Source organism: Oncorhynchus nerka, linkage group LG24 (genome assembly GCF_034236695.1).
Source record: "Oncorhynchus nerka isolate Pitt River linkage group LG24, Oner_Uvic_2.0, whole genome shotgun sequence".
Lineage (NCBI taxonomy): Eukaryota > Metazoa > Chordata > Actinopteri > Salmoniformes > Salmonidae > Oncorhynchus > Oncorhynchus nerka.
Genome location: NC_088419.1, coordinates 69,371,383 through 69,391,150, shown reverse-complemented (window position 1 = coordinate 69,391,150; position 19,768 = coordinate 69,371,383). Strand labels below are relative to the sequence as shown.

The 19,768-nt window shown below is 43.4% G+C and overlaps 1 protein-coding gene across 2 annotated transcripts; it reads left to right on the top strand.

Annotated features, from left to right (window-relative positions):
- Window positions 1–8,815: 8,815 nt before the first annotated feature.
- On the top strand, window positions 8,816–19,547 carry LOC115108505 (sodium-dependent phosphate transport protein 2B-like). 2 transcript variants are annotated; one of them, XM_029632909.2, is made up of 13 exons: window positions 8,816–8,956; window positions 10,024–10,073; window positions 10,183–10,317; window positions 12,049–12,177; window positions 12,512–12,655; window positions 13,026–13,137; window positions 13,300–13,495; window positions 15,436–15,531; window positions 16,315–16,435; window positions 17,099–17,266; window positions 17,766–17,882; window positions 18,182–18,306; window positions 18,421–19,547. In XM_029632909.2, exons 2-13 carry the CDS (start codon window positions 10,028–10,030, stop codon window positions 18,970–18,972), a joined length of 1,941 nt encoding a protein of 646 aa, XP_029488769.1. In that variant the 5' UTR covers window positions 8,816–8,956; window positions 10,024–10,027; the 3' UTR covers window positions 18,973–19,547. The 2 variants fall into 2 exon arrangements, with proteins under 2 accessions (XP_029488769.1, XP_064865176.1); XM_065009104.1 differs by lacking the exon at window positions 8,816–8,956 and adding an exon at window positions 9,094–9,116.
- The last annotated feature ends 221 nt before the right edge of the window (window positions 19,548–19,768 follow it).

Sequence of the window (19,768 nt, the reverse complement as noted above, 5' to 3'; positions counted from 1 at the left end):
AGGGTGCCAACACCTTACCGCTGCTACAGTTTATTCAGCCTCATTTACTGCCTTAAAAAAACACAGCTGATATGGCTGACTTGCTTAAACAAATGTGGTTTCTACTGGTACAAACTATGGTATAAGGGGACGACAAGCAGATAAGAGGCAATCCGTCATTTCGATTAAGACATTAATGAGCGAGAGACGACGGACGTAGTCAATATAACTATTTGTTCAGCACTTTTGAAATGTACAGCGACGTAATTCAGAACATTGGCCGTTCTTACATATAAGCAGACAATGAAAGTTCTTACAATATTCGATGATTACATTTCTCTAAAACAGATTATAGGCAAACAAGCCTACACCGGCCACGAACGATGTGCTTACAATACAACAGCTAATGAATAAGTAAAATATTTAGTTTGATAATGGCCTTAAGTTAGGCTGCTGATGAGAATAATTGTCGACAAACATTTAATTTGAAATCAATCCACATTGTTGCCAATTTATTTTGGACTCAATGGATAATTATATTAGATGATGATGGTATGCACACGTGACAATTAATTCACACTTGCTGTGAGGAGGTGCTATATAGGGCTCTTGAGGTCGGATGACCGAAATGCTCTGTTGGAAAAAATGACCAAAACGCCCAGCCCTACCCATTGTTACATCAGCAACTGCCACACCCTCTACTGCTCATCCTGTGTCTCCCTAACCTGCCACCCCTCCCCCAGTGCTCTCTCCCTGTGTGTGTGTGTGTGTGTGTGTGTGTGTGTGTGTGTGTGTGTGTGTGTGTGTGTGTGTGTGTGTGTGTGTGTGTGTGTGTGTGTGTGTGTGTGTGTGTTTGTGTGTGTGTGTGTGTGTGTGTGTGTGTGTTCATGTGTGTGGGGGCAGAGACAGGTGTGCTGGATCCCCACCAGCTGCAACCTGTTCCATAATCAAGACCTCTACAAATACTTAGCACTGCCACTTCCATACTGCCAGATCGTAAAATCTGCTTATTCTGCGTTTTTAGCTGTTTGTTCTTGCATAGATCCTATTTTCGTGTTGTGCCTGTTGTCCCTTGCCTGATGCTGTTTTCCTCTCAGCTACAGTTCTGTCCGCTCTAACTTTGGTCCCTGTCTCCAGTCCCACGTCTTGTCAGTCCTGCTATCCTGTCGCGGACCCCCCACTTTACTGCTTCCTTGGATTCCTCTCCGGACCTGCTTACCTAGCCCCAACTCCCCTCACTCCAGTCTTAGCCTCAGCATCTGGCTCCCTGCAACCCGCCCAAGCTTTTCCTGGCCTGCACACCATCTCCCCACTGTTTTTCAATAAATACCTTGGTTACCTTATCCCAGTCTCCTCGTCTGAGTCATCTTGGGTTCAGCTGCTCTGCTCCGCGTAACACTCATAACACTAATCACCTTTAATAGAAGATGAACTTTATAGCCTACCAGGGGCAATAATAGATCACACCCGTATCTGTTTTTATTATTGTATTGCAGTAGTAATAGTAATCTGTGAGTCAGTGATTACGCTCATGTGATAAGCTGATTGTCAGGGTTTTCCTGTGGTGAAGTAGAGGACCAAAACGCAGCGTGGTTATAATGACTCATGTTTAATAAAAACAGATAAACATGAACACTACAAAACAATAAACGTGGAAAACCAAAAACAGCCCTATCTGGTGCAAAACACAGAGACAGGAACAATCACCCACAAACACACAGTGAAACCCAGGCTACCTAAGTATGATTCTCAATCAGAGACAACTAATGACACCTGCCTCTGATTGAGAACCATACTAGGCCGAAACATAGAAATACCCAAAACCTAGAAAAACAAACTTAGACTGCCCACCCAACTCACGCCCTGACCATACTAAATAAATACAAAACAAAGGAAATAAAGGTCAGAACGTGACACTGATTAATGCCGTTCTCATCAGTGGGCAATGGGCATCTCTCTATGCCATCATGATGTGAACTTTAGTTATTGTCACAGCCACTGTATGATGTCATGGCACTGCAGAAGAGACACATTTGATTTTGTTGTTTGTTGTACATGATCCCCGTCAAAAAAATTAAAGATTTTGAGGTAAATATTGCAATTGATATGGCCAAGCATTAAATATTGTATTACTTTTGAAGCCAGGGCACACATGGAGGCCTACATCAAATCAAAGTGAATTGTTCATGTACACAGATTGCAGATGTGATTGCAGGTGCAGCGAAATGCTTGTGTTTCTAGCTCCAATAGTCCCGTAATAATACATCGCAATACAAAACAATAAGCACAATATTCAAAAATAAAAAATTAAGAAATATCAGAACGAGCAATGTCAGAGTCCGGATTATATATATATATATATATGGCCTGCACCCCATATATCAAGAGCCCTATATACAGTGGGGCAAAAAAGTATTTAGTCAGTATTTAGTAAGTTCTCCCACTTAAAAAGATGAGAGAGGCCTGTAATTTTCATCATAGGTACACTTCAACTATGACAGAAAAAAAATGGGGGAAAAATCCAGAAAATCACATTGTAGGATTTTTAATGAATACATTTGCAAATTATGGTGGAAAATAAGTATTTGGTCACCTACAAACAAGCAGGATTTCTGGCTCTCACAGACCTGTAAGTTATTCTTTAAGAGGCTCCTCTGTCCTCCACTCGTTACCTGTATTAATGGCACCTGTTTGAACTTGTTATCAGTATAAAAGACACCTGTCCACAACCTCAAACAGTCACACTCCAAACTCCACTACGGCCAAGACCAAAGAGCTGTCAAAGGACACCAGAAACAAAATTGTAGACCTGCACCAGGCTGGGAAGACTGAATCTGCAATAGGTAAGCAGCTTGGTTTGAAGAAATCAACTGTGGGAGCAATTATTAGGAAATGGAAGACATGCAAGACCACTAATAATCTCCCTCGTTCTGGGGCTCCACGCAAGATCTCACCCCGTGGGGTCAAAATGATCACAAGAACGGTGAGCAAAAATCCCAGAACAACATGGGGGGACCTAGTGAATGACCTGCAGAGAGCTGGGACCAAAGTAACAAAGCCTACCATCAGTAACACACTACGCCGCCAGGGACTCAAATCCTGCAGTGCCAGACGTGTCGCCCTGATTAAGCCAGTACATGTCCAGGCCCATCTGAAGTTTGCTAGAGAGCATTTGGATGATCCAGAAGAAGATTGGGAGAATGTCATATGGTCAGATGAAACCAAAATATAACTTTTTGGTAAAAACTCAACTTGTCGTGTTTGGAGGACAAAGAATGCTGAGTTGCATCCAAAGAACACCATACCTACTGTGAAGCATGGGGGTGGAAACATCATGCTTTGGGGCTGTCTTTCTGCAAAGGGACCAGGACGACTGATCCGTGTAAAGGAAAGAATGAATGGGGCCATGTATCGGGAGATTTTGAGTGAAAACCTCCTTCCATCAGCAAGGGCATTGAAGATGAAACGTGGCTGGGTCTTTCAGCATGACAATGATCCCAAACACACTTCCCGGGCAATGAAGGAGTGGCTCCCTAAGAAGCATTTCAAGGTCCTGGAGTGGCCTAGCCAGTCTCCAGATCTCAACCCCATAGAAAATCTTTGGAGGGAGTTGAAAGTCCGTGTTGCCCAGCAACAGCCCCAAAACATCACTGCTCTAGAGGAGATCTGCATGGAGGAATGGGCCAAAATAGCAACAGTGTGTGAAAACCTTGTGAAGACTTACAGAGATTTTGACTCACCATCAGTACGACCAAGAATATGACTTTCGCGAAGCGGATCCTGTGTTCTGCCTTTCACCCAGGACAACGGAATGGATCCCAGCCGGCGACCCAAAACAACGACTTCGTAAAAGAGGGAAACGAAGCGGTCTTCTGGTCAGACTCCGGAGACGGGCACATCGCACACCACTCCCTAGCATACTTCTCGCCAATGTCCAGTCTCTTGACAACAAGGTTGATGAAATCCGAGCAAGGGTAGCATTCCAGAGGGACATCAGAGACTGTAACGTTCTTTGCTTCACGGAAACATGGCTCACTCGAGAGACGCTATCAGAATCAGTGCAGCCAGCTGGTTTCTCCACGCATCGCGCCGACAGAAACAAACATCTTTCTGGTAAGAAGAGGGGCGGGCGTATGCTTTATGGTTAACGAGACGTGGTGTGGTCACAACAACATACAGGAACTCAAGTCCTTCTGTTCACCTGATTTAGAATTCCTCACAATCAAATGTTGACCGCATTATCTACCAAGGGAATTCTCTTCGATTATAATCACAGCCTTATATATTCCCCCTCAAGCAGACACATCGATGGCTCTGAACGAACTTTATTTGACTCTTTGCAAACTGGAATCCATATATCCTGAGGCTGCGTTCATTGTAGCTGGGGATTTTAACAAGGCTAATATGAAAACAAGACTCCCTAAATTGTATCAGCATATCGATTGCGCAACCAGGGCTGGTAAAACCTTGGACCATTGCTATTCTAACTTCCGCGACGCATATAAGGCCCTCCCCCGCCCTGCTTTCGGAAAAGCTGACCACGACTCCATTTTGTTGCTCCCTGCCTACAGACAGAAGCTAAAACAAAAAGCTCCCGCGCTGAGGTCTGTTCAACGCTAGTCCGACCAATCTGATTCCACTCTCCAAGACTGTTTCCATCACGTGGACTGGGAGATGTTTCGTATTGCGTCAAACAACAACATTGACGAATACGCTGATTCGGTGAGCGAGTTCATTAGAACGTGCGTTGAAGATGACGTTCCCATAGCAACGATTAAAACATTCCCAAACCAGAAACCGTGGATTGATGGCAGCATTCATGTGAAACTGAAAGCACGAACCACTGCTTTTAATCAGGGCAAGGTGACCGGAAACATGACCGAATACAAACAGTGTAGCTATTCCCTCCGCAAGCTCAATCAAACAAGCTAAGCGTCAGTATAGAGACAAAGTAGAATCGCAATTCAACGGTTCAGACACAAGAGGTATGTGGCAGGGTCTACAGTCAATCACGGATTACAAAAAGAAAACCAGCCCAGTCACGGACCAGGATGTCTTGCTCCCAGGCAGACTAAATAACTTTTTTGCCCGCTTTGAGGACAATACAGTGCCACTGACACGGCCCGCAACCAAAACATGCGAACTCTACTTCACTGCAGCCGAGGTGAGTAAAACGTTTAAACGTGTTAACCCTCGCAAGGCTGCAGGCCCAGACGGCATCCCCAGCCGCGCCCTCAGAGCATGCGCAGACCAGCTGGCTGGTGTGTTTATGGACATATTCAATCAATCCTTATCCCAGTCTGCTGTTCCCACATGCTTCAAGAGGGCCAGCATTGTTCCTGTTCCCAAGAAAGCTAAGGTAACTGAGCAAAATGACTACCGCCCCGTAGCACTCACTTCCGTCATCATGAAGTGCTTTGAGAGACTAGTCAAGGACCATATCACCTCCACCCTACCTGACACCCTAGACCCACTCCAATTTGCTTATCGCCCAAATAGGTCCACAGACGATGCAATCTCAACCACACTGCACACTGCCCTAACCCATCTTGACAAGAGGAATACCTATGTGAGAATGCTGTTCATCGACTACAGCTCAGCATTTAACACCATAGTACCCTCCAAATGCATCATCCCTGGGTCTCGAACCCCGCCCTGTGCAACTGGGTACTGGACTTCCTGACGGGCCGTCCCCAGCTGGTGAGGGTAGGTAACAACATCTCCACCCCGCTGATCCTCAACACTGGGGCCCCACAAGGGTGCATTCTGAGCCCTCTCCTGTACTCTCTGTTCACCCACGACTGCGTGGCCACGCACGCCTCCAACTCAATCATCAAGTTTGAGGAACGACACAACAGTGGTAGGCTTGATTACCAACAACGACGAGACGGCCTACAGGGAGGAGGTGAGGGCCCTCGGAGTGTGGTGTCAGGAAAATAACCTCACACTCAATGTCAACAAAACTAAGAAGATGATTGTGGACTTCAGGAAACAGCAGAGGGAACACCCCCTATCCACATCGATGGGACAGTAGTGGAGAGGGTAGTAAGTTTTAAGTTCCTCGGCGTACAGATCACAGACAACCTGAATTGGTCCACCCACACAGACAGCATCGTGAAGAAGGCGCAGCAGCGCCTCTTCAACCTCAGGAGGCTGAAGAAATTCTGCTTGTCACCAAAAGCACTCACAAACTTTTACAGATGCACAATCGAGAGCATCCTGTCGGGCTGTATCACCGCCTGGTACGGAAACTGCTCCGCCCACAACCGTAAGGCTCTCCAGAGGGTAGTGAGGTCTGCACAACGCATCACCTGGGGCAAACTACCTGCCCTCCAGGACACCTACACCACCCGATGTCACAGGAAGGCCATAAAGATCATCAAGGACAACAACCACCCGAGCCACTGCCTGTTCACCCCGCTATCATCCAGAAGGCGAGGTCAGTACAGGTGCATCAAAGCTGGGACCGAGAGACTGAAAAACAGCTTCTATCTCAAGGCCATCAGACTGTTAAACAGCCACCACTAACATTGACTGGCTGCTGCCAACACACTGACTCAACTCCAGCCACTTTAATAATGGGAATTGATGGGAATTGATGTAAAATATATCACTAGCCACTTGAAACAATGCTACTTAATATAATGTTTACATACCCTACATTATTCATCTCATATGTATATGTATATACTGTACTCTATATCATCTACTGCATCTTTATGTAATACATGTATCACTAGCCACTTTAAACTTTGCCACTTTGTCATGCTGAAAGACCCAGCCACGTTTCATCTTCAATGGATCTTCAATTGGGGCGGCAGGGTAGCCTAGTGGTTAGAGCGTTGGACTAGTAACCGGAAGGTTGCCAGTTCAAACCACTGAGCTGACAAGCTACAAATCTGTCGTTCTGCCCCTGAACAGGCAGTTAACCCACTGTTCCTTCATTGAAAATAAGAATTTGTTCTTAAATGACTTGCCTAGTTAAATAAAGGGAAAATAAAAATATAAGAAAAAATAAAAATGCCCTTGGTGATGGAAGGAGGTTTTCACTCAAAATCTCCCGATACATGGCCCCATTCATTCTTTCCTTTACACGGATCAGTCGTCCTGGTCTCTTTGCAGAAAGACAGCCCAAAAGCATGATGTTTCCACCCCCATGCTTCACAGTAGGTATGGTGTTCTTTGGATGCAATTCCTGTCCTCCAAACACGACGAGTTGAGTTTTTACCAAAAAGTTCTATTTTGGTTTCATCTGACCATATGACATTCTCCCAATCTTCTGGATCATCCAAATGCTCTCTAACAAACTTCAGACGGGCCTGGACATGTACTGGCTTAAGCAGGGGACACGTCTGGCACTGCAGGATTTGAGTCCCTGGCAGCGTAGTGTGTTACTGATGGTAGGCTTTGTTACTTTGGTCCCAGCTCTCTGCAGGTCATTCACTAGGTCCCCCCGTGTGGTTCTGGGATTTTTGCTCACCGTTCTTGTGATCATTTTGACCCCACGGGGTGAGATCTTGCGTGGAGCCCCAGAACGAGGGAGATTATCAGTGGTCTTGTATGTCTTCCATTTCCTAATAATTGCTCCCACAGTTGATTTCTTCAAACCAAGCTGCTTACCTATTGCAGATTCAGTCTTCCCAGCCTGGTGCAGGTCTACAATTTTGTTTCTGGTGTCCTTTGACAGCTCTTTGGTCTTGGCCATAGTGGAGTTTGGAGTGTGACTGTTTGAGGTTGTGGACAGGTGTCTTTTATACTGATAACAAGTTCAAACAGGTGCCATTAATACAGGTAACGAGTGGAGGAAAGAGGAGCCTCTTAAAGAATAACTTACAGGTCTGTGAGAGCCAGAAATCCTGCTTGTTTGTAGGTGACCAAATACTTATTTTCCACCATAATTTGCAAATGTATTCATTAAAAATCCTACAATGTGATTGGATTTTTTTCTTCATTTTGTCTGTCATAGTTGAAGTGTACCTATGATGAAAATTACAGGCCTCTCTCATCTTTTTAAGTGGGAGAACTTGCACAATTGGTGGCTGACTAAATGCTTTTTTGCCCCACTGTAGATCTTAATTTTTTTTTACCCATAACATACTTTACTATTGTTTTTGTTCTCTACAATATTTGCCAAAGAATTTGGCTTAACCTACAAATGCCACCACAAGCCACCACCAGAGAGCATGTTTTCTCCACTCAGAAGAGAAATGCATTACACACAAATGCAAACTGAGCCGGCCAGGACAACCTAAAAACATGGCACTTTGATACAGCTCAAATCTAAAGTGACTTTTTTGTGGCAGGTTCTAGGGGAATTTATGCAGCAGGTTAAGATAACTAACGTAGCAGGTTAATAAGATAATTAACGTAACAGTTCAGGATAATTAGGTTAAGGTCAGGAAAAGGGCTAGGGTTAGCAATAATCTAGATGGTCTAAACCTGTTTAAAGTCTTAATTAAATTTGGAATACAAAACTTCTATAAATCTGTTATTTGAATACCCTATTCTCAATCAAAGTGTGATAAATATTCACAGACTGGCCTTTTAGATATTTGAAAAAGTGGCAATACGGTACATCCATGTTGAAATCATCAAGGTTATTTGGTTACACCTAGTTCATTTGCTACTTTTCTTTTCGCCATAATCTGAGATTGACTGCTGCTATCATCCCGCAAATTTTTTTTTTTAAATAAAAAAGTTTATGACAGGCATTAGCCTACTTTCTACCTAGTGCCAACAAAGTTGTAAAAACCCATGCCAGAGTAGTAATATTCCATCATACACCAATCATTTGATGTTGCCTGGTCTACATTCACTGCAGATGCTCTGGTAAGATCACTCACTCACTCACTGTCAAGAGCGCCCCTTTTGCCACAGACTTTGAACAGTCAGGGTCCAGCGTGTTTTGTGCTTTATAAGCAGCTTGCGGTATCCAGGTAGCTCAGGTGAAGGACTCCTGAAAAAGCCTCCACTGCAGGTGTGTATTACCACTCTTCATACTGCAATACACCATACATTACAAACAAGACTCATTCAGGTAATATCACTCCACTGCAGGTGTGTATTACCACTCTTCATACTGCAATACACCATACATTACAAACAAGACTCATTCAGGTAATATCACTCCACTGCAGGTGTGTATTACCACTCTTCATACTGCAATACACCATACATTACAAACAAGACTCATTCAGGTAATATCACAACAAAATACAACTACAACAAACAAACAAGTACATGTTAGGAATTGTTACCTATAGCTGTATTTGCTTATAACCTCTAAATGATGATTATTATTATTATTATTGTTGGCATGCAGCTACACACAATGTGGAGCCAATGACTGGTCGAGCTTGTTTTCAGGAGTGCTACCTTCTGCTGTTTAACCTCGCTTTCTTTTTTTGTCAAATGTTGCAAAGATAACGATGATATAACTATTATTGTTATTATAGGAATAATAGATATTCATTGTATTAGTTATAGCCTAGTAATAGGCATAGTATGCCTCTGTTGTACACAATTCTTGTTTGAGATAACTCATTTTGAACCTTGGAAAATCTGAGTTTAGAGAGCTTTTCTGATTCAACTTTTTGTATGGTTTCTTGAGGATTGTAGGCCCCTAGCATACAGTCATATTTGTATTTCTCTGTGGACTTTATCAATGTGGATGTGAAAAAGCAACATCACCATGAGTTATTCCCATGGAATAAGTTTCCATAATTTAAAGGAGAAATTCTCATATTTGGTAACATCTTGTGACAGGCACAAGATTGCTTGGCTATGCGTTGGAGGATACAAAAATATAAAATATTTAGGAACTATCAAATAGAGGTGTCTCAATATAAAAGGACTGTGTATTTGTTTCCTCTGAGAGAGAAAAAGATTTAAAAAGTGAACCGTTACTGGCTTTTCACATTTAAATGTTTTTCTTTCCAAATTGATTTATTCAAGTCAAAACTGTTTAGCCTTACTCCAATATACCTTGAGGTTTGCTACATGATCTTCATGGTTTACCGCAAAGTAAGTTATTTTTTCCTATAGGGCAATGCCTCTTCATCCCGAATTTAGAGATACTCCATCTCCCACTCTTGGTATGTACAGTAGGCTACGCTTTACTATCTATGAAGTCCATACCTCACCACCAGGCAGCATCACCACACACAGAGGCAACCTCCACTCACAATTATCCTAATCTCACAGATGATGCTGGTAAGGCACCTAAAGACTCAGTCGTCCTGTCGGCATATTGTACTATGGACCTGGTGGACAAGGACCCGGATGAGGATGACCCCTGGAACCTCCCTGAACTGCAGGACACTGGACTCAAGTGGTCAGGTGAGATAGAGTGTGGTTGCATCTGAAATTGAGTTGGAAATTGTACCTCATTCCCAACAAAGTGCACAGCTGGGCGCTCAATACAGTGTGCAATACAGTGCCTTGCAAAAGTATTCATCCCCCTTGGCATTTTTCCAATTTTGTTGCATTACAACCTGTAATTGACATAGATTTTTATTTGTATTTCATGTAATGAACAGACACAAAATAGTCCAAATTGGTGAAGAGACATTTAAAAAAAATACTTGTTTAAAAAAAATCAAAAAAATACAAAACGGAAAGTGGTATATGCATATGTATTCACCCCCTTTGTCATGAATCCCCTAAATAAGATCTGCAGAAGTCACATAATTAGTTAAAGTCCACCTGTGTGCAATCTAAGTGTCACATGATCTGTCACATGATCTCAGTATATATATACACCTGTTCTGAAAGGCCCCAGAGTCTGCAACATCACTAATCAAGCGGCACCACCAAGCAAGTGACACAATGAAGCCCAAGGAGCTCTCCAAACAGATCGGGGACAAAGTTGTGGAGAAGTACAGATCAGGGTTGAACTTTGAACTTCCCAAGGAGCACCATTAAATCCATTATAAAAAAAATTGAAAGAATATGGTACCACAACAAATCTCCTGGAACAGGCAAGGAGGGCATTAATCAGAGGCAACAAAGAGACCAAAGATAACCCTGAAGGAGCTGCAAAGTTCCACAGCTGAGATTGGAGAATCTGTCCATAGGACCACTTTAAACTGTACACTCCACAGAGCTGGGCTTTACCGAAGAGTAGCCAGAAAAAAGCCATTGCTTAAAGAAATAAATAAGCGAACACGTTTGGTGTTCGCCAAAAGGCATGTGGGAGACTCCCCAAACATATGGAAGGAGGTACTCTCATCAGATGGCCATCATGGAAAACGCTATGTCTGGCACAAACCCAACACCTCTCATCACCCCGAGAACAGCATCCCCACAGTGAAGCATGGTGGTGGCAGCATCATGCTGCGGGGATGTTTTTCATCGGCAGGAACTGGGAAACTGGTCAGAATTGAAAGAATGATGGATGGCGCTAAATACAGGGAAATTCTTGAGGGGAACCTGTTTCAGTCTTCTAGAGATTTGAGACTGGGACGGAGGTTCACCTTCCAGCAGGAGGGTGAACCACCATCCCAATGACACTAAGCATACTGCTAAAGCAACACTTGAGTGGCTTAAGGGGAAACATTTAAGTTTCTTGGAATGGTCTTGTCAAAGCCCAGACCTCCATCCAATTGAGAATCTGTGGCATGACCTAAAGATTTCTGTACACCAGCGGAACCCATCCAACCTGAAGGAGCTGGAGCAGTTTTGCCTTGAAGAATGAGCAAAAATCCCAGTGGCTATATGTGCCAAGCTTATAGAGACATACCCCAAGAAACCTACAGCTACAATTGCTGCAAAAGGTGGCCCTACAAAGTATTGACTTTTTTGGGGGGGGGGATAGTTATGCATACTCTAGTTTTCGATTTTTTTGTATTATTTCTTGTTTGTTTCACAATAAAACATACTTTTGCATCTTCAACGTGGTAGGCATGCTGTGTATATCAAATTATACAACCCCCCCCAAAAAATGAATTTTAATTCCAGGTTGTAAGGCAACAAAATAGGAAAAATGCCAATCACTGGGATGAAAATCAATGTTGAAGTGAGAACCTGTGTGACTACACCAACAAAAATGCAGTCTCTCTTTGGAAACAGAGTTGGATGCCAAAGGGAAGGTTATGTGGGTTCTGACTTCCATCGTCAGGTTTATTCTGCTGGTTGGATTTCTCTACATGTTCGTCTGCTCTCTGGACGTCCTGAGCTCTGCTTTCCAGCTAGTTGGAGGTAACATTAAACCTGCTCTCTCTCTCTGTCAGTTTAGACAAAATGATTTCAACCCAACCCAATCATATAATATACAGTCATAATCAAATTAAAGTAATTAAAAGTGAATCTTTGTTGTCAACCAGGTCCTGTTGTCCATACTTATGTTTTAGCTCTGCTCATTTAATGATACTCTCATACGTTCATGTTGATGACATTACACAATATTATTCACAATTACAACTGTCCTCATATTCTGTTTCTAAATATCATAAAATTGGCTGTTTATGGATATCAAAGCATTTATGGGATGTTTTCATGATGAATTTGGCTGTGTGTCACTGTGTATCCATAGGTAAGGCAGCCGGGGACATCTTCCAGGACAATGCGGTGCTGTCCAACCCTGTGGCTGGCCTGGTGATTGGAGTGCTGGTCACAGTGTTAGTCCAGAGTTCTAGCACGTCCTCCTCTATTGTGGTCAGCATGGTGTCTTCTGGATGTGAGTATACACACACATACAAGTACACATGGGACACATACACACATGCACACATGGACATTCACGCATGTACAGGATGCACATACACACACAAACAGATAGCCTAGCGGTTAAGAGTGTTAGGCCAGTAACCCAAAGGTTTCTAGTTTGAATCCCCAAGCCAACTAGGTGAACAATCTGTATGTGTCCTTGTGCAAGGCACTAAACACAAATTGCTCCTATAAGTTGCTCTGGATAAAAGCATCTGCTAAAATGTAAACAAACACATTTGCACTCACTCATACATACACATCTGTATACATAACTACATGATCAAAGCCAAGTGATTATTGGCTCATATAAACCTAAAGTGATTGTATCGTCATTGAAGTGCTGGAGGTCCAGTCTGCCGTGCCTGTCATTATGGGAGCCAACATTGGAACCTCAGTCACCAACACTATCGTGGCGATGATGCAGGCAGGAGACAGAAATGAGTTCCGCAGGTACATCTGACTGGATCACTTTCTAAGCAGCCTAAATTGATAGAAGTTTACTTCACCATTTTGGACTATAAAAAATCATTCTAATTTGTTGCTTGGTAACAAGCAGAATTGTATCATGCTGGATAAATGGTGAGATGTCGATCCTGGTGTTATTTCTTCCAGGGCGTTTGCTGGTGCCACGGTGCATGACTTCTTTAACTGGCTGTCTGTGCTGATCCTGCTGCCGCTGGAGGCAGCCACTGGTGTCCTGTATAAACTCACCAAGATTGTCATCGACTCCTTTAACATCCAGGGGGGTGACAATGCCCCTGACCTGCTAAACGTCATCACTGACCCCCTCACCAGTGCCATCATAGAGGTAGGAGCAGCATTTCTCCATCATGAAGCATCTTGTTAATCACAATATAAAATGCTATTCTGGATGATGTCATCTGGTGTACATCATGGGATTTTAACTAACTAGAGCAAGCAAAGCCCAGACATTGCAGACATCAACCAATGGTTGCGTGCTATGTCATCGACTGTGTCATCGACTGACAGATTGCTACAACATAGGTGGTCCTGTGTGGCTCATTCGGTAGAGCATGGCGCTTACAACAGCAAATATTGTCGGTTTGATTCCCGCTGGGGCCACCCATATCTAAAATGTATGCATGCATGATTGTAAGTTGCTATGAATAAAAGTGTCTGCTAAATGGCATTTATTATTATCACATGAGTGTCCCTAATGCACCTGACAAAATGAAAACAGGTTTTTAGAAGTTTTCGCAAATGTATAAACAATTTAAAACAGAAATCTAGTTTTTTTTTTATTTACATAAGTATTCAGACCCTTTGCTATGAGACTCGAAATTGAGCTCAGGTGCATCCTGTTTCCATTGATCATCCTTGAGATGTTTCTACAACTTCATTGGAGTCCACCTGTGGTAAATTCAATTGATTGTACATGATTTGGAAAGGCACACACCTGTCTATATAAGGTCCCATAGTTGACAGTGCATGTCAGAGCAAAAACCAAGCAATGAGGTCGAAGGAATTGTCCGTAAAGCTCAGAGACAGGAAAGTGTCGAGGCACAGATCTAGGATACCAAAACATTTCTGCAGTATTGAAGGTCCCCAAGAACACAGTGGCCTCCATCATTCTTAAATGGAAGAAGTTTGGAACCACAGAGACTCTTCCTAGAGCTGGCCGCCTGGCCAAACTGAGAAATCGGGGGAGAAGGGCCTTGGTCAGGGAGTTGACTATGAACCCGATGGTCACTCAGAGTTCCTCTGTGGAGATGGGAGAAACTTCCAGAAGGACAACCATCTCTGCAGCTTTCCACCAATCAGGCCTTTATAGTAGAGTGGCCAGGCAGAAGCCACTCCTCAGTAAAAGGCACATGACAGTCCGCTTGGAGTTTGCCAAAAGGCACCTAAAGACTGTCAGACCATGAGAATCAAGATTTTCTGGTCTGATGAAACCAATATTGAACTCTTTGGCCTGAATGCCAACCGTCACTTCTAGAGGAAACCTGGCACCATCCCTACGGTGGTGGCAGCATCATGCTGTGGGGATGTTTTTCAGCGGCAGGGACTGGGAGACTAGTCAGGATTGAGGGAAATTTGAACGGAGCAAAGTACAGAGAGATCCTTGATGAAAACCTGCTCCAAAGCGCTGAGGACCTCAGACTGGGGTGAAGGTTCACCATCCAACAGGACAACGAGCCTAAGCACACAGCCAAGACATCACAGGAGTGGCTTCGGGACAAGTCTCTGAATATCCTTGAGTGGCCCAGTCAGAGCCAGGACTTGAACCCAATCGAACATCTCTGGAGAGACCTGAAAATAGCTGTGCAGTAACGCTCCCCACCCAACCTGACAGAGCTTGAGAGGATCTGCAGAGACTAATGGGAGAAACTCCCCAAATATAGTTGTGCCAAGCTTGTAGCGTCATACCCAAGAAGACTCAAGGCTGTAATCACTACCAACAGTGCTTCAATAAAGTACTGAGTAAAGGGTCTGAATACTGTAGGTAGTTTTTTTATATTTCAGTTTTTGCTTCATTATTAGGGGGTATTGTGTGTAGATTGATGAGGAAATATTTTTTTAAATACATTTTAGAATAAGACTGTAACGTAACAAAATGTGTAAAAAGTCAAGGGGTCTGAATTACTTTCCAAAGGCTAGCAAGACACCTATACAACCCTGAAACATATTTGAAACATCAGCTTAATGTTACATTTGAGTTGATAGAGAACTTTAGTAGGCCATAATAAAATGATATACAACTGAACAGAAGCCTTTCTTTTCCTCTAGCTGGATAAAACGGTCATCAGTGACATTGCCACGGGTGACCCAGCGGCCAGAAACAAGAGTCTGATCAAAATCTGGTGCAAAACAGAGAAAATCACGGTAAATCACAGAATTATTAATCAGATAGTCAAACAATGGGTTATTATTGACCAAGTTTGTGATGATTGATGATGAAGACTTTTCCAACAGTAAGAAAACAAGATAAATCTGTAGTATAGCTGGGAGTGTTATCTCTTAAGCCCTCTGTCGCAGGGTTAATGTTTGACAGCTTTTAGCTTGGCCAGAGTGATTCTACTTATAAGGACCAGTGCTTTATTGCCACTATATCATGATGAAGGTGGAATTTTCTTAAAGGCCCAGTGCAGTAAAAAACGTGATTTCCTGTGTTTTTATATATATTTTCCACTATGAGTTTGGAATAATACTGTGAAATTGTGAAAATTATTATAATGCCCTTTTAGTGTGTGCGCTGTTTGAAAAGACCGCCTGAAATGTCAGCCTGTTTTGGTGTCAGCCTGTTTTGGCATGCCTTGTGACATCACCAGGTGGTAAATCAGTTAATAGACCAATAAGAGAGTTCCAAACCTCTCTGCGAAAAACAGTACATTTTCAGTTTTCCCCTCCCAACTCAGACCACTCCCAGACAGTCCTATCAAAATTCCAGCTTGAATTAGCTCTTTGCTAAGAAGCTATTTTTGTACTTAACTGTTACAGAAAGGATTTGATATTGAGGTAAAAACGGCTGTGTTGGACCTTTAATAAAATGCCCTTTCTTTACTAGTCAATGTGGATGTTATTGTTTCCATAGGTTTTTGATTACAATGATTATGCACTGTGCATTTTATCTGTATTGGCGAAAAAACTTGTATTATTATTTTTTAGACTCTTTTAAATATAACAGTTCCCTCAGCTGCCAACTGCACGATCGGCATCCCCTGTTGGGTGGAAGGCAACAAGACATGGACGCAGATAAATGTTACTGAGACGATCAATCTAGAGAGATGTAAGTACAGTACAATCACTGTGCCATGATCCCATAAAAGGCCTATACAGAGCAATTTGTATTACCTGATACGCTCAGCCAAACATCTGTGAAACCAGAGAACAACCCCCCCCCCCCCCCACCACCTGTCACAAGGACAATGACTTCCATTCAGTCGATTTAGTGACTCATCACATACCCTCCCCTCACCTCTTCTGCCTGCTCAAATACTCTCCCCTCACCCCCTCTACCCGCTTAAAAGTCCCATTCATTCTGGCCAGCTGAAGCACCTGAGTGGCCCAAGGCCGATCGACGGGCCAGCACTCCACACAGCCAAACAAAATGAATACCTGTATGCTTGGAAAATCAGCCAATCAAAATAAGGGAAAGGGTCATCACTCATTTTGGCTTGGATCAGATCCAGTTGTAAAGTAACCCATTACTTTGGGTCACCAGACATGTCAGGGCTAAGTGTAGAAGCTATGGGGAAAAAAACATGTTGACTGTTGAAGTAACATTCTTCCTTCCTATCCTTTCCATCAAATCGGTGGAAGTCCTGTCAGGACAGAAAAATGACCTTATCACTAATCTCAACAAACTAATTACCTTCTCTCTAATCTTTCAGTTTTATCCCACCCTTGTCTCAGGTATATATTTAATAACATTTGGCATCTTCCCATGCAGGTAACCATATCTTTGCCTATGCTAACCTGCCTGACCTGGCTGTGGGCCTCATCCTGCTGGCCCTGTCCCTGCTCATCCTCTGTACCTGCCTCATCCTCATCGTCAAGCTGCTCAACTCCATGCTCAAGGGACAGGTGGCCGTGGTCATCAAAAAGGTGCTCAACACAGGTGAGAAGACATTGGCTATCTTCCCAATCTACTCAGAACGCTGGTAGAACATACACCCTGTTTGATAACACAGGATTAGCCACTCTGCAGATTGAAGGTCACATCAGGTGCTCTGGTCCTGTTACATGACTATCATGTGATTCTTATGGTCACTTAGATGTTCATGTTGAAAGTAATCCTAAAATTCACTTTGATGTTTATGTCGAAAGTAATCCTAAAATTCACTTTGATGTTGAAGGGGTCATAATACAGTCAAAGTGATCTTTAGGTTATGGTCTCCAAGCTTTTTAACTTTTATTTAACTAGGCAAGTCAGTTAAGAACAAATTCTTATTTACAAGGACGGCCTACCCCGGCAAAACCCTATCCCGGATGACGCTGTGCCATTTGTGCGCCGCCCTATGGGACACCCAATCACGGCCGGTTGTGATGATGCAGTGCCTTAGACCGCTGCGCCACTCGGGAGCCCATGCCTAACCTGCTCTGTCTTGTCTGTTCAGACTTCCCCTTCCCCTTCGGCTGGGTCACTGGTTACATTGCCATCCTGGTCGGAGCAGGAATGACCTTCATCGTTCAGAGCAGCTCTGTCTTCACCTCTGCAATCACGCCCCTTGTCGGTGAGTAGTTAGGCATATTTGTTTAGCGTCTATCTATCCATTTACCTTTAGCTGGCTTCTATGGCATCCAAACCTACTGGTACACTCAAGTATTCTTTCAGTATCATGTAACCCTGCTTGTATTATTTTTCTCTGGCCCATGTCTTATTCCTTCTCTCTATCGTCCAACAGGTATTGGTGTTATTAGCCTTGAGAGAGCCTATCCCCTGACATCCTTCTCTCTATCGTCCAACAGGTATTGGTGTTATTAGCCTTGAGAGAGCCTATCCCCTGACATCGTTCTCTCTATCGTCCAACAGGTATTGGTGTTATTAGCCTTGAGAGAGCCTATCCCCTGACATTGGGCTCTAATATCGGCACGACTACCACTGCTATTCTTGCTGCTATGGCTGCTCCCGGGGAAACCCTGGCCAACTCACTGCAGGTTTGTTGTAGTAATCATTTTTATGGCGGTGTCATATTGCTCTCTGTCCACTCTGTCTCTCTATACATCAGTGTTATTGAAGTCTCACTCACCCTGTTTGCATCTCCTCTGCAGATTGCACTGTGCCATTTCTTCTTCAACATAGCGGGGATCCTGCTGTGGTATCCTATCCCCTTCACTCGGATCCCCATCCGCTTGGCCAGAGCCCTGGGGAACCGCACAGCCAACTACCGCTGGTTCGCAGCGATCTACCTCCTGCTCTGCTTCTTCCTCATGCCCCTAACCATCCTGGGGCTCTCCCTGGCCGGCTGGCAGGCCCTGGTGGGGGTGGCCGTGCCCATCGTTGTCCTGGCCATCTTCATCATCATCGTCAACCTGATGCAGACGCGTTGTCCTCGGTACCTGCCCAGCAGGCTCCGGAACTGGGACTTCTTGCCCCGCCCCCTGCACTCCATGGCCCCCTGGGATGGAGTGGTTATGTCTGGCATGGCCTTCTGCGGAACCCGCTGCTGCTGCTGCTGTAAGTGCTGCCAGAAGACTGAGGATGAAGAGAAGGGTGGTAAGGAGAGGAAGAAGAGTCAAGAGATGTATGATAACCCAGCCCTAACCAGAGACGATGAGCCACTAGAAGCTCCCAAGGAAACTGTGAAAGCTACACAGCTCTGACACAGTTATGAATTCACTGTAACATATCTGTAAGACATGTATAACATATATGTAATCCTCCACATTTGCTCAGGCTTTATGGAGTTAACCGGTCTCTGTTTAGGTGATACTGTATCATGAAGTGGTGAAGGCCTGAACACAGCAACTGTACTTGTTGTAGGAGAGCATCACCATATATTGCTAAAACCACTCCATGGAATTATACAGACTCATTATGCACATCCGTCATATATTTCTGATCATGTTTGTTGAATGTATCATTTCAACCTTCATGATAAAATAGAATGGGATAAACATGCACTTTAAAAAACATGTTTTATTAATGCATCACTGACTATTTAAAAATGGTTTTACCTTTTGATATGTGTAAATAATACAAATTGTTAGTTGTAAACAGAATGTTGTGATATATTTCCAAATAGTGTAATGTTCCTATTTGATCATTTACTGTATTTCATTGTGTATTGTATCATGACTGACTGTCATTTTACATTCTGTCGGACTGAATAAATGTTGGTATTTGTTTTATATGTGTTTTACAGTATTGTCTCTCATCAATAAATATTAGAAACCAATGCATCAGTTTGTGTCATGCTTATAGGTAAACAACTGAAAGGTTATTTGCATGGCTGAGCTGGTATTATGATATATTTTGTTGTAGATTTCAAAATGCCTGGTCATGTGGTTGATAATGCATAACTGTAAGCTAATGGGTACAGTAGACTGGTTACCCCGGGTGAGTTGTGCTCCAATGCTGTAGCTGGTTTTTGGGAGGTTGAATCAATGTGTACTACTG